Source organism: Nilaparvata lugens, chromosome 12 (assembly GCF_014356525.2).
Source record: "Nilaparvata lugens isolate BPH chromosome 12, ASM1435652v1, whole genome shotgun sequence".
In the NCBI taxonomy this organism is placed as follows: domain Eukaryota; kingdom Metazoa; phylum Arthropoda; class Insecta; order Hemiptera; family Delphacidae; genus Nilaparvata; species Nilaparvata lugens.
In genome coordinates, this window is record NC_052515.1 from 23,758,358 (window position 1) to 23,773,948 (window position 15,591).

The 15,591-nt window shown below is 33.3% G+C and overlaps 2 protein-coding genes across 10 annotated transcripts in view; one reads left to right on the forward strand and one right to left on the reverse strand.

Annotated features, from left to right (window-relative positions):
- LOC111051591 (ras association domain-containing protein 10-like) overlaps nucleotides 1-5,033 on the forward strand; it is a 120,995-nt gene extending 115,962 nt beyond the window's left edge. The window contains exon 4 of the mRNA XM_039439217.1: nucleotides 3,785-5,033. Coding sequence (XP_039295151.1) covers nucleotides 3,796-4,977 — 1,182 coding nt within the window. The 5' untranslated portion in view covers nucleotides 3,785-3,795 and the 3' untranslated portion in view covers nucleotides 4,978-5,033. The remainder of the gene's footprint in view (nucleotides 1-3,784) is intronic.
- A 3,229-nt stretch (nucleotides 5,034-8,262) lies between these two features.
- LOC111051592 (transcription intermediary factor 1-alpha) overlaps nucleotides 8,263-15,591 on the reverse strand; it is a 128,845-nt gene continuing 121,516 nt past the window's right edge. For all 9 annotated transcript variants that reach the window (XM_039439226.1, XM_039439225.1, XM_039439222.1 and 6 more), the window contains one exon: nucleotides 8,263-15,135. In XM_039439226.1, the coding sequence (XP_039295160.1) occupies nucleotides 14,866-15,135 (270 nt within the window). In that variant the 3' untranslated portion in view covers nucleotides 8,263-14,865. The remainder of the gene's footprint in view (nucleotides 15,136-15,591) is intronic.

Genomic DNA, 15,591 nt, shown 5'->3' on the forward strand with positions numbered 1-15,591 from the left:
AAGGAGGAGAGGAAGAGAAGGAGGAGAAGGCGGAGAAGGAGGAGAAGGAGGAGAAGGAGGAGAAGGAGGAGAAGGAGGAGAAGGAGTAGAAGGAGAGAAGGAGGAGAAGGAGGAAGAAGAAGAAGAAGAAGAAGAAGAGAAGAAGAAGAAGAAGAGAAGAAGAGAAGAAGAAGAAGAAGAGAAGAGGAAGAAGAGGAGAAGAAGAGAAGAAGAAGAAGAAGAAGAAGAAGAAGAAGAGAAGAAGAAGACGAAGAAGAAGAAGAAGAAGAAGAAGAAGAAGAAGAGGAAGAAGAAGAAGAAGAAGAAGAGAAGAAGAAGAAGAAGAAGAAGAGAAGAAGAAGAAGAGAAGAAGAAGAAGAAGAAGAAGAAGAGGAAGAAGAAGAAGAAGAGAAGAAGAAGAAGAGGAAGAAGAAGAAGAAGAAGAAGAAGAAGAGAAGAAGAAGAAGAGAGAAAGAAGAAGAAGAGGAAGAAGAGGAAGAAGAAGAAGAAGAAGAGAAGAAGAGAAGAAGAAGAAGAAGAAGGTGAAGAAGCTATAGCATCAAGTTTCGAAAGTGTTCCAAATTCTTCCAAGCAATATTGTGATGGAAATTTTTGTGCATCTACCATAGAAGGCATATTTTTTCAAGTATTGGAAAATATTACCACTCAGTCTTTTCCCCCATCTGCACTCACTTTCTTCGAGTGAATCTTGGGAAAAAATCACATAAATTTCTCAGGATAAAAATTGTCTATTTCTGTGATGCAATCCTATGTACACATTCCATATTGCTCCGATCGGCATTTACTCTCACGGATTCAAAAGGTTGGGACACCAGTTAGTCAGTGTCCTCTATCTTTAATTGTTCTTTGTTTGGTTACAACATTTTTCTCTCCCGAGACATCAATCTTAGTAGCAATTAGATTCTCTTGAGAATAATTAGTGTCTATCTGTCTTTTCTAGTGAAATTTCTGAACATTATGATAATTCATCTTATTGTTTGCTACTGCTTCTTTAGGTTTTAAAGATAATATTCTACGAATAGCTTAATGAAATTTTTTTCGTTCATTTGACTTGTGTAAGATTCCTCTGTATTCTTCAATTTTTTCACATTCGAATACAGACTCATATTCATGAACTGGTCGATACCAACAGAAAATTTGAATAATCAAAAATTAGATGAGATTACCTGTGTACCTGTATTTTCATTGGTCGACACAAACAGAAAATTGGAATAATTTAAAATTAGATGAGACTACCTGTATTATATTGCCAAAATTATTTCTTTGTCTATGACTTCTCGATGATAAAACACAATCCTTTCATTGTATTGGTGGGTGGCATATCTGCAATTGCTGAATGCGTTACGTAATTATTAATAAGGGATTCACTACGAGATTCTTCCATGAAAAAATTACATTAATCAACAAATTCACAATAATGCTCTGTAGTATCTATCGAGTTCAATACTTTCCTTAGATAACTTTTGTAGCCTTATCCATAGAATAAAACTATCTTTTGAAATGTATAACTTATTTTCTTAGTACCTTTCTATAACTATAGAAGTAGTATGCATAACTACAGGGTTGTCTTTTTTCTTTAGGGCTACTTTTGAATATAAATGAAAATATAAATCCGAGTACTCTTTTTAAATTATTTTGTCACGACATGTTTCGGCTACTAATGCCATTTTCAAGATGATATGAAAATTGCATTAATAGCCGAAACATGTAGTGGGTAAAAAGGGTATTAAAATATTTATATTAAACATAAAAAGGGTATTCAGATTTATATTTTTGACTACAGGGTTGTATGGATAGTACGTACCCTACTATACTAAATAACTATACGTACCCTAAGGTATAAGTTATTTCTACACCATAACATGGTGGAATGTACAGCTCAAGTTTTCTATGCCCTATTCTATCCGGCTGCGCCCTAACTTTGCCCTCCAGGTTAAATAAAGGCAGGCTATCTATCTATCTATCCATCTATCATGGTGAGTTGATTTTCATAAGAGTTGATTCTGTATCATGCGACTTGAACATTTTTCTTAGGAAACCCCCTGTATCATGTTAAATTGTTCATGAGAGTTGACTTGAATAATTTAGAAAATAATACGCGGTAATATGAGACTACGGGGCCTTGAACTTTGCCAGTCAGTCACTGCAGTGTAGTTGATTATTACAAGACAGTTTTCATTCAGTAACCAAACAGACTCACATCAGCAACCCGTTCTCTCCTCTCTCACACTCTCTTTCCGTTCTCCCTCTCTCTTGCACTTGCTTCGTAAATTACAATTCCGTTCTTTTATCACGCATCGCGACTCCTCCACACTTCCTTTTAACGGCTGCTGGCACCAACAGACGATAACGCACGAAAACGAATGCGAGACTGCGCAAAAGAGAGAAAAACAACGCCGGAAAACAAAAAGAACGATAGAAGTTCACCTATAGCGGAATTGCGGAATGCGCTCCTTTGTAAGCTAGTAGCTGATTCTTCACTGATGTGATGTTGGTGGAGTTCAACGTTCAACAAATCCCAGTTCAAGAATAGGAAATGCAAGGGATAAACTTACAACTCAGGATAAACAGGAATACCCAGGGATAAACGTACGAAATATTTATCATAGGACTATTATTATGTCTTGTTAGGGAAAAACTCTTATGACTCTTTATGACTTTGTTAGGGAATGTTGTGTTAGTAGCAGATTCTTCACTGATTTTTATGACTATGTTGAACAAATTTATCAGGTTTCAAGCTCTTACTAAGGGACTAACATTATAATAAGAGATCTCTCCCATTCCATACTGATTACATTCTATTTCACCTCATTATTTTGCTCAATAGGAGATCAAATTATTTATCATGTGATTTGTATGTTTTCCATTTTTCTTGTAACGCGAGACAAATGGATAACAGATTTGTTGTTTATTGTAGCATAGACAGTAGGCTAATTTGACTTTGTTTCGAATAATAATAGCAAAATCATAAGCTCTGTAGAATTTCTAATAATTATTGAATTCTCATGTCTCTCATGTATATTTTCATGAAAGAAAACAAATGATTGATTCATCAATATCATTAATCGATTAATGATATCAAGCCATCTGAATTCAAAATTTATAGTTTTCATGTTTATTTTGGACTAAAATTTTATAAAAATTGTACTCGTGAAATTCTGACCTTATCTTGGACTTTGTCACCTATAAATTTGGAAGAAAAATAGGACAAGGACTACCTTTTTATTTTATCTACCAATGTTAATACATTAGTGTCATTTGCATTGTAAAATAAATGAATAAATTCAACAGGACATGGGAATATATTTTTCTCTTCTTCACTCCTCTTCACTTCTCACTTTCCATGCTCTACCTGCCTATTACATGAGAGATGGAGGTAGGTTGAGTGTAAAAATGTAAGGATTGAAGAGGACACATTGGAAGCCATACAGTTGACTAGGTATTTCTCCTCTCTTCATTCTCCTCAGCACACATGAAGCCTTTTGATTCTGAGCATGTCATTGCTTATTGTATTGTATAGTCTACATTGTATTACATTTTCTGTGTTTGTTTGAATAAAGATTGGAGATTAAAAAATAATTCTTGGTTTTGAATAATGTTATAGGTTACTGTTATAAGAGAATTTTAGTAGAATTTGAGAGAATTATGTGTAACCTTATCTAAATTTGTGAGAGGAATAGCACAAGGTTACCTTTTTTCTTTCCCTGTCATTTTTGATGATGTACTTATTGTATGAATAAATGAACAAAAATGAATAAATGTTTATGTATGTTGTATGTTGCAGATTGACATAGGATGACAACAGCTACAGGGGGTGCAGGGGGCGAGATACCAGTGTGGGTGTCAGGCCAGCAGCTGTGGGTGCGAGGGGTGGACCGCAAGACCACGTGCAATGACGTCATCACAGCCCTCCTCGGTCGTCAGGAGGACGGCTACGTGATAGTGGAGAGGTGGAGAAGGGTGGAGAGGCCTCTCGGAGGAGACACACGCCTCCTCAAGCTGTGGACCACGTGGGGTGATGCCAGGGATGAGGTGAAGTTGTCCCTCAGGAGGGTGTCGGATGATGACAGTGGTCGTGGGAGTCCCAGCGCTGTGTCACGACGCAGAAAACACCATCATCATCACCATCGCCAGAAAAAGGACACCCAAACTGTTCACCCTAAAAGACTGGCACAACTTTCTAAAACCCAGAGTATCGAGCGTCTTCTGAAGCTGATTTTGGTGCAAGGGGAAACGATTCAAAGTCAGCTTCAACGACTTCATGATCGGGAAGATCAGATTGAACAGCTGGAAGATGAAACCCACAAAGCAAGGGTGAGCGTCTTGGGGTCAGACTATGTCCTACAAACCTACCTTGGAGGCGACGCATCCACACCATCCACCTCCCGAAAAACACACCACCACGAAGACGAGAAGGAGAACGACAGTGGGGTAGTAACAGAGGGGACACCAACGGGGGAGAACGCGTGCACCCCTACAGAGGACCCCGCCAAAGAAGACGATGATCCAACCATCGAGGAGGACATCGAGGCTGAGATCCAGGACCTCCAGAAGAGGATCGAGCTCTGGGAGAAGGTGCTCAAGGTCAACAAGAAACTGGAGAAAGAAGAGGAGAACCTGGTGAGGTTGTATGTCAACTTCAAACGATGTGGAGAAATGGAATCTCTACAGAATGAGTTGGACCAGAAACAGCAGCAACTGGAGCGAGGTGCCAGGCAGCTGGAGATCAACAATTGTTCCCTGCTGGAAGCTGATTCAGCGCTGGAGGCGAGGCGAAGGTACCTGAGGGTTCTCCAGTCAGAACTGGACGCCAGTGATCAGGAGACTGAGCGTCTCCTGAAGGCGTCCGATCCCAGAAATGTGCACCATACTAGGCTAAAGTACTCCAGAGACTTTGATTCGAATTCTGATACCGGACTTAGTTCGCTGCATAGCAGTAGTGAGGAAGGGACCTATGTTTTGGATACGCTAGTATAGCATACCATGGTTTAGTGTTATGACTGATCCAGCAGTATTTTTTAAATACAGTAATATCAATTGGTTGGTTGATGAAAACATTTTTCAAAAAGACAATCACACTAGGAAAGGTAGATTTCAAAAATTGCTGACTAGGAAATCATATTGAAAAATATGTCCACACTGAACAAATGTTCGACATACATGTTCGGCAAACATGTTTGTTGAGTAGCTCAGGGACAAACATTTTAAAAAGTTTGGACAATCATTGTTTGTCAAACAAAAAATTACTGTTCTCAAAACATTTTCAGTATTGACAGCTGTAAAACATGACCTGTTCTCTTCACATAAAGATATTTTGTTTGGTGACGCGTCCACACTGGCCACGGGCAAACATTGTTTGCCAAACATAATAAAATTTGCCCAAAATTTTTCAACGAACATGTTTGTCGAACATTTGTTCAGTGTGGACACGGCTTTAAGAATCGCTTTCTCCAATGTTGTTTCAACTATCAAACCCGTCATATGATTTTGTTTTTATTCGTTTTTCAATGTATGGTCGCATTTTTCTAATGTCATTGTCGTCAAATTTTTTCAATTGAGTCAGCTGATGGATTAAACTAGAATTCAAGTTCAATTTTTTTGGAGGAAGCGCCACCAATTATGCTAATACACTCAAGATTGTGTAATAATACCTCATATTTTTCAAAATTCCAATAATTTGTTTTTAGCTGTGGGAAACGATTGATTATTTAAAAAGATCGTTGAACTTCTATCAATTTTAAACTCTAGAAATAATTGGTATTTCTGGCTCACTAGTTCAGTAAACTCCATGAGCTCCAGCTAATAATATTATAAATGCGATATATATAAGTTTTCTCTATCTTCAAGAGTAAATATCTAACGTACATGGACTAGAGTTTCTGTGTATCATTAACAAATGTGGAAAATTACAAGTTTTTAGGCTCAGTAGTTTGAGCTGAGGAGTGATTTCAGTATTTCAGGAGTAAGCCTTTTAAAGATAATAGATAACACAACCGGAAATCCCAGTCTTTCTTATCATAAATACTCAAAAAACATTGTGAATTTTGTAGAAGACACCAAAGAGTAAAGAATAAAAATAGGATTACTTTTGTTGAGTTGAGTACAAAACAGGAATTCTAGTGACCAATATTTTTCTACAACGCCAACACTGGTTTCACCATCTGTATATTAAACATTCATGTAAATATCTTGATTTAAACATTGATTTGAGCCAAAGGAATTATTATGAAAATAAGTATATTGCATGATTCTACCATCTAGGTATGTTACCAGTGATTCTTACATTTCTGTTCATCACTTTTTCATGTAAAACTTTGTAAATTGTAGATATAATAGTGAAATTACAAATTGTAAATATCTTAAATTTCTATGGTAAATTATGATGTTTCATATATTTTTTGTTATCTGAAATAATGAAATATTTATGCAGAACATGAGCTGTTTTTGATTTGTTACCTAGAATTCACTTAATCCATAATCCTTGATATCAGCAACAATCAAAGCTCCAGATACCTGTTCAACAAGTTTTGAAAAACGGGAATAACTGACGGTAGGCAAAAATACAGCTTTTTCCAATGAAGGACCAAAGAGTGCATTTACACATAGATATAACTATCAATTTGTGTTTTAATAATACACATATTGAAAATAGGCCTACAGCAAAAGTCATCTATTGGTGAATCAACGGAACAAAATCACTGTGAATGGAAAGCGACTTTTATAGTAATACTACAGAAAAAAGGAATAGCCTTTGTTCTTTCCTCAGTGGTAAGAGGAATGAAACACACACACACACACACACGAGTAGATTGTGTGGAGAGGAATGAAAGCTCCATTATGATTCTAGATTACTGTAATAAATTAAATTAATTTGAAAGCTTCTTGACAGTTTCAAGTTCTAAAAACTCATACATTTTTTCAATGATCTAAGGAATCTATTATTTCAAGTGATTTCCTGAGATAGGATTTTGAATGAAAATCGTTGAACTTTGAAAATGTTATACTTTTTACGTTCTTCTGGGATACCTCATGATGACGGATAAAATGTTCAAAAATATCTTAAAAGATTGTGCAGTTTATCCGGCATTTTTTAGAGTCGAGTCGATTATCAAGATATCATAGATAGTCATATTTTTTGCGGTTTCAATTTGAATTAACGCATTTTTAAACCAAGATTCACTCAATATTCTCCTTAGAAATCTCAAATTAAAGCCCCTATACTTGGGCGATTTTAAATTTTATTTCTATTGAATTTCTTTGCCAAATACTTATATTTACCTTGGGGTTTTTTTGAATCATAGCTTGCACAGAATATTCCAGTAGTAGATAAATCATGATTCCAGTAGCCATTACTGGAAGCATGTAACCGTGTCTACATTGTATGATAAGGTTACAACAAACAGGAAAATTCGGGCTGATTAGTAATTAGAAAAACAATTTTACTAAGAACATGTTTATTCTTAGATGTAATCCTTTTTCTACAATTTTCAGCGTTCATTGTAATGATAATAATACAGTAATAATTGTATTGATTATTTTAATTTATCTCAGAGAATAATGTACCGTAATTATCTTAAAACACTATGTCCGCTCAATCAATAGTTGCGCGATGCTTTTAAAAGAAATTAAGTTACAATTTCAATTCTATACTAGAACTGGGAGAAAATAAAATACCATAGCCTACATTGAAACACAGAAATCCTAAAAGAATATAACCAACCAAAACTAATTGGTACAACTTTTTACAATTGAAAGGCATTTCAAAACTTTATAAGTCTTCTCCAACAAGGACACAAGAAAATATCTCAACAATAAATTGAAATTTCTGGATAAAATTTATTCAGAATAAATAATCTCTTTAAGGCTACGTTTATGTAAGGAACTTCTATCATAATTGCATATTTGTAAATGTTGATTCATCCATTATAATAATTAACTAACAATAGTATATTTAGTGCTTGTATTGATATAAAAGCGTCAATGATATCATTTTCTATTATAGATTTATTAATGAACTACACAAATGCCAGCATTTGTTATTAATGTAATAATCTAACAACCAATATGTACCAGCCATATTTTATGAGGAATGGTTGTTTTCACACTTACCGATTGTCGGCGTACACTCAGAAATGCCCTCCAATTAGCTGAGAATCAGTATCTTTGATGTGAATCAGATAATCGGACGACAATGTTCTGATTATCAGACGACAATCGGTAAGTGTGAAAACTACCAACGGATGATTCTATGAGAATGGGAAAGATGTATTATTGCTTTATTTTAATAATCGAAAAATTACAATATAGTCCTACACTCTTTAAACTACTCCAAGTTAAATTCATCTAAAAGAAATTAATAATTTTCAATAATAATGTTTCAGTATAATCTAATCACAAGTCACTTTTTTCGCAAACAAAGGGTCACCAATTGCTTCCAGTTTACTTCAAAGTATGTATTTTTGTTTACAAATTTAGTATTAATTTTTTTAAGCTGTATACACAATACCACTGCAATTGGATGACGGCGACGATTTCAAACATTTAACCACGAATAATAATTATTTTAAATATTCAATGAAAGCCATATAGAACTAAGGACTTCTGCTACAGCAAATATTGACTGAAGAACTAAATAACAGAAGGCGATATTTTCAGTAGCAGAAGATCTTAGTTCTATTTATATAGCTTTCATTGGATATTTGAAATAGTTATTATACATAAATAATATTTCAGCAGTTTATCAGCTACAATTTCTAATAAAATCTTCCATATTTAATCACGGTTGAAAAATTCTAACATTAGAGTCGCAGTCATGCGATTGGCAGTGGTATTCACAAGGCATCAATTTACCCGAATGAAATTCAAATTTCTCAACACATATGCCTAATATGATTACTATAAAGAACGGTAAGTATTTCTAATATTTATTGTATTTAACTGTTGTATTATTCAAAGGCAGAATATAGTTAATTTTCACTTATGGTGTCCCAAAAAGAACGCAACCTTTGAATTTTCAATTAAATCATCATTATTATTTACTTATAATTTTACAATATTTTCCATTACAATGGAAATTGTTGATTGTGGAACACAAACAATATCAGACAAAAATTCCCTCCACGATTTTAGTGACACATTTTCACTTTTTTAACACAATTTCTGTCTCCCTGGACTCTTGGTAATACTTTGTTAGTCATCAGCAATGTACTCGATAAACCGGCCAAGACGTGGGGGTCCTGGACGTTTAGTATCCCAAAACAAACCTGTTTCCTCCAACTTTTCAATGAGTATCTTAACTGTTAAACTGATTTAGTGAAATCTGTCGACCGAAAATTCCACAAACGTTTCGATATGGCATAACATTCGCCATACTTTTGTAATGCGTTTTGATAATCACATTGCGTTTCCATGTCAACCAACCGCAGATGGCAAAACAGGCAGTAACAGTGCTACCAAACTAACAATGGCATAGAATTCAAATGTTGCGTTCTTTCTGGGACACTCTATAGAATTTATTTATTAAAACTATTTTGCCAGGCTGAAGTCTATTGCAACAAAATATTGATTTATTAATTTATTCTTTGTTGAATAAGTCAAGAGGTTGACTATACAAATAAAAAAGAGCTTATACAAGTAGATAATAATTGTAGATTCACAAAAAATATAATTTGACTCACTAATCACTTTGAAGGATGTCTTCATATTTGTACCTCATTTTTATCCTACTACTATCTAAGATTTGCATTATTATTGCATTGACATTGAATCTAGGACAGCACAAAACATAATCATTATAGCTTTTGTGAATTTATAAAAATATATAGCCACTGAAGTCATAAAAACTTTATTGAGTATCTGAAAGACTTGGTGATATCTGAATGAGTTCATGATTCAGTGATTAAGGTTTTGAAGATTTCAGAAATGAAAATGATCAGTTTTTTGATGATTCCAGGAATGGAAATGATTTTTTTGTATTAATTATAATAGCATGGTTTGAATACAGTGGAGAGTGAGATGAGTCTAGGATGTTTTTATGATTGCAAATGAGTAAATTCTTCATGATTCAAAATGATTTATTTCTACTAATATCATATCGGCTTAATCTAGAATCTATCTAAGTGATGTATATTTAAATTGATCCCTTAGCAAAATTCAAATATTGGTTCATAATGTATTTACAGAGTACGATAGAAAACGTATTGTTTCTAGACTAATAACACTTAAATTTATAAATTTTCTAAACCAAAAATATAGACAACATAACATTTTCCTAGAAGGTGGGTTTCAATAGAAGCATGTACCATACTATGGAGCTATTTTATTGAAATGAAATAATTCCACACTAGAAAGAATAAGGCTCCTTACCTGATAATAATAGATTAAGTTCCCCTTAAGATTTATACTAAATAAAAAGGTAAAAACATCCATAAGGATTTTCCAACCCTCAAGAATACAAGTTAGTTATAATTTTATAACAGGCCTGGTGCATGCTTCTTTTGTAGAAAATAAGAACACCTTGTCCAATTTATTGAAATACAATGAATTGATTAGCCTCAATGTGAGGCATTCTATTGAAGGAATATTAATTAGTTAACGTTGAAACAACTAAATAAGCTCTTTTTAACTGAATCTGGTCTATCATCATTGACTTGTTCTAATGTGTGATAAAGAGATCACTTTCAATATGAAAATATGAACGTATAGGTGCAATATTATTCAACATCTTGAGCTTCAACTGTTTTACACTCATAAAGCGTGAATTTTTTATGTGTCAATTTTTTACAATTTTATTATGCTAATTTCAACTAAATTTTTTCTGCATTCAAAGAGATTTGAAAGTCGTGAATTGAACGCATGTACTTGTATTTCTTCAATTTTGTAAAACTATAGTCAAATATCATAGAAAAGCTTACACCTCAGGTGAAAGTAGATTACATTTATCCTATTGATAATGTAGATTCGAAATTTAAAAAATCGATAAATACAGCACGCTGTGTACAAAACCAACATAACAGTGAAGTGAAATAAATAATAATCAATAAACAGGGTGAAACTTGATAAGAATAAATTGATAAAGATTATATCTTGTGAAATCACAAGAGCAGTAATAAATAGGATGAATTGAACATTATAAGTAATGCAAATGTCAACTGCTTCAAATTATTCACAGTAACGTAGGCTACCTAATATAAATTTTAAAATGTTAAAATCACTAAAAAAATTTAAATGGTAGATATAGTCTAATTCATTTCTTTGCTTTGAATAAATGAGTAGCCTAGATTAAAAAGTATCTTAAAAGGTTTGATGAATGAAAAAATATACAATAATTCAAATTAGGATAGTTTCATACTAGCATGTCAATTTATAAATCAATTATGTATAAGTATATAATTTACTTATAATTATAGCATGTCAACATGATTAAAAATAATTAATTTCAAGCAATTAAAAATATTAAACAATATAGTTTCTTATTAACGCCTGATAATTAAAAATAACCCTTTAAAAGTGGTACATTGGAAAGAGGACAATTGCTTCAGGTAAGTTGATAGGTAAATTTTAATCTTTGTTAAGAATAGTACTTGGATAACGTAAACTAAAACAGGGCAAGAATCGTTTCACATTACACATTTTATCAATATCATAGGGAGAGCAGTTTACAGGTTTCTGAAAGACATGTATACCGTACCTAAAAAGATTATGTTCTAAAATTATACGATTATAATAGATATAAATTCAGTTGTAATGAATCACAGAGATATAAGACTGGAGATTATTATGATGGAAGAGATATTCTTCAGGAATATAATTTTTAACTGTGACTTTGTCTCTATTATTCATAACAAACACAGTGTCATGAATGATAGCCATTTATTGTAAATTTATCATCAGTTTTCTATAGACCGAATGAGAATTCCAATAAATTATAGCTATTTAAAAATATTTTTTTTACTTTACATCATGTTACAGTCTAATTCAAGGTTGAGTGATACATAGGACCTCGAAATCCTAACTTTGTCTAATAAAGGAAATTATTATATTTCATTTCATATTTAACATAAATCCATATTTTATTTCATTTCATAATCAACGTTATTTACAACTAACTTACTGTTCTATTTTCAGTTCAATCTGAGTGTTGAGTTTATTTTACTTGCAGAAAATTCTAAAAAATTAAAATTATCACTTTCAGATACCATTACAGGTATTAAGAATCAGACCATATTTAGGTATAAGAAGCCAGACCAACACTAAAGTGTCAAAAATTAACTAATCAAGTGTTGATTAATTATTACTTATAATATATTTAATAAACCATATTTTCAAACGACTACTGTTATCAATATTTTATCTTTTGAAGAGGCAGAGAGACCCTAGCCAGTAGTTTCCCACTGAGATTATTATATCAAAAACAATAATAAACATAAGATTTTATCATTATGTCACGAAAAATAGTTGACAGGAGTCACAAGTCGCAACATTATGAATCGAAGCCATAAAATATGATCAAATAATTATTACCTAGCTATGAAGTATTTCTAAAATGCGTTTTGTGAATATAATCATTTCCCGTAAAGTGAAGTTTAACAAATAATGTAATGAATAATATATTACAATTTTTTTACTAGAATAGATAGAAGAGAGATTGAACTCTGGTTAGCTAATACTCAAGTCTGTTAACTACAATACTAACGAAACAACTGCACTTCAGAAAATGAATTTTATTAAAAAATTTCAAATAATATCAATCTAAACAATAAATAGGAAATACAAAAGTGAAATAAATATTCAACAATCAAGCTGTATACTGGGTTCAAATATTAGAAAAAGCTTAAAAACAAAATATTCGTTAGGTAAACTAATCAATTGAATAAACCTAGTAAAAATTACATTCAATGTTTTGTTTTCATTGTTCTATAATTCGGTAATTGTTGATTGAATCAAACAATCCTTAGGAATTTGAAGTTTGTCTTTCAAAGTTGAGACAACCAACTTTAAATGAAATACTGCGATGTATATCAATAAACTATTCTTCTTAATAAACTATATAATATCAATATGGGTATTATAGTTCCGCATTATTTCATTATTAACCAACTACAGGATTCATTCATTATTTTTATAGAGTTCATTCAATACCTATCATCTATCATCTATAAATAAATTTGTTGATCCTAACACATTTCAAAGAAACCATCATATCTAAAGGATTCATTTCTAAAGTAAAATTACAAGAATTCATTTCTAGCAGCTTTATACAAAAATTTTCAATATCACTCATAGTCACATTTGAAGGGTACCAGGCCAAAAATGTCAGCACTAAGCATATTAACAATAAATTTACACACCAATAATGCAATTTCAATAATTGAAAGATAAAATAACATTGGACGAATCCAAATAGCATGTCTTTCAATTCAAAGGACACTTCACCATCTAATTCAGAAGTAGGGTTGGTAATTAAAATATCATGAGAGATGATGGATGATTTTAATGTACTTTAGTCTCCACAAAACTTGATGAGTGGCCAAAAGTGTTAATTCCACAAAACATTTAGATAATTCAATCAAGTATTTGTAAAAATGAACAATATTTTCTATTTCCTCTTTTCACCTATATACTTTTCTTTATTCAGTTGTTCAGTTTTCGATTTATCCTCGTAAATCGATTATTTCTATTGGAAAATTATCAATTGCATTGAATTTTAACAAATAAATAAAATAATATTCAGTTCGAACAATTTAGACCAGTAACACCCACGTCGTAGGCTGCTCACAATCATACAGAAAGCAACTGGTGATAGTAACGTAACGGAAATTACAGCAACTCTAATTTCTAAGTTGATAGCCAAATACACAGCTTAACACAAAGTTGATTATGTTGTTCATATTGACGCAAAAGATGCTGGAGAAACAGTAGTTGCTAAGTAAATTGCTAGGAGCAACTGTAGTTCCTAAGTAAATTGCTAGTCACAACTATAGTTGATTAGTTAATTCCTAGTCCAAACTTTATTTCCTTGATAAAATTCTAGTCACAAATGTGGTTGCTTAGTTAATTGCTAGTCAAGTTTTCTATCAACCTTACTATGAACAATAACTCATTCAACATTGTGGGTTGTGCAATTTTCGTTACGTTGCTAACAATAGCTTGCTATCTGTAGGTAAGCTGCCTCAGTAATGAATGAGAAAATGAATCTCCTGCACACAGGGACAATAGTAGCTTCCACTAGCTGCAAGGGAATGCGGAATTGGAAATGTTCAGAAAATACATGTAAATAACATCTCCAATTCCGCGATCCCGGAGCAGCTAGTAGAAACTACTAATGTCCCTGTGTTCAGCGTGCATAATAAATTGAAAAACATGAAATTTTCCTATCGGATTTCACATAAACATAGTCAACACTTTACATTTTATTCTAGTAAGTTTCACAGAGATTCATTAAAATGAAAACAAATTTGTGGACGATAACAGTGAAATCACTGAATAACGGTGAAATCAAACTCATTGACGATACAAATAACGGTGAAATCAGAACAAAAATTACAACTTGAAACACATTATCACACTTTGAAGTTAAAGTAGGTGCGAAACTTGAAGTACAAGTTGAAGTTACATTTGAAGTAGATTTTGAAGTTGAAGTAAGTCCAGATTTTCGGGAGGAGGACCGCTTTACAGTTGAAGTAGGTGCGAAGAACTTTACAGTTGAATTTGATCCGGATTTCCGGGAGAAGGTAACACTTTACAGTTGAAGTAGATCCGGATTTCCGGGAGGAGGAAACACTACAGTTGAAGTAGATCCGGATTCTCGGGAGGAGGAAACTGCGGAGAGACTCCCGTCGAATTAAGGGGAGTCAGTGCCTCTGGTCAGTCGGAGACAGCTCTGCGGACGCGTTTGGCGGCCGGTGGATGTCCATCTTCATTCTCCTCATCCTCCTCGTCTTCCTCCTCATCATCCTCGGCCTCCTCCTCCGCTGCTGCTTCCTCCTCAGCCACGGCCTCCTCCTCCTCAGCGGGTTGGTTGTTGGCAGAGGGTGTACTGCCAGGTTCGGCAGCCAGTGCCGGGATCCACTTCTCCAGCATTTGGTCCAGTAACTCTTCCAGAGTTTTTGCGTCCGTATATACCTGGCTGTTTATCTGCAATAAATAAATGAATACGATAATCAATGAATAAGTAAATTGATAAATTAGACTTCCTAATAATAATAATTCATTTTGACACTTTGATAATTCATTTTGGACACATTCGATAGTGGCATAATTTGCCTAAACCTGTTGTCTGAGGCTGGGTTTTCGCTTGTGTGTAAATGCCGTCATCAACCACGACAGGGCGAGGATCTCAGATTGGGTAGATTTCAATCAGTCTAAATAACCTAAAAGATTGTGTTCAATTATGGTTTAATGGGGGAGGTTGAGTTTATACTTTTAAATGGCAATATGTTGATATTATTAGAACTGTTTTGATTGATTCTTGAATAATAGGAAACACAAATAATGAAAAGTTATTTGATCAGCTGTTTTAGCACTGTTTTCCTTGGAGATAGATTTTTCAAGAATTTGAATGTTTGTTCCAGAGGTGTTTGACACCAACAT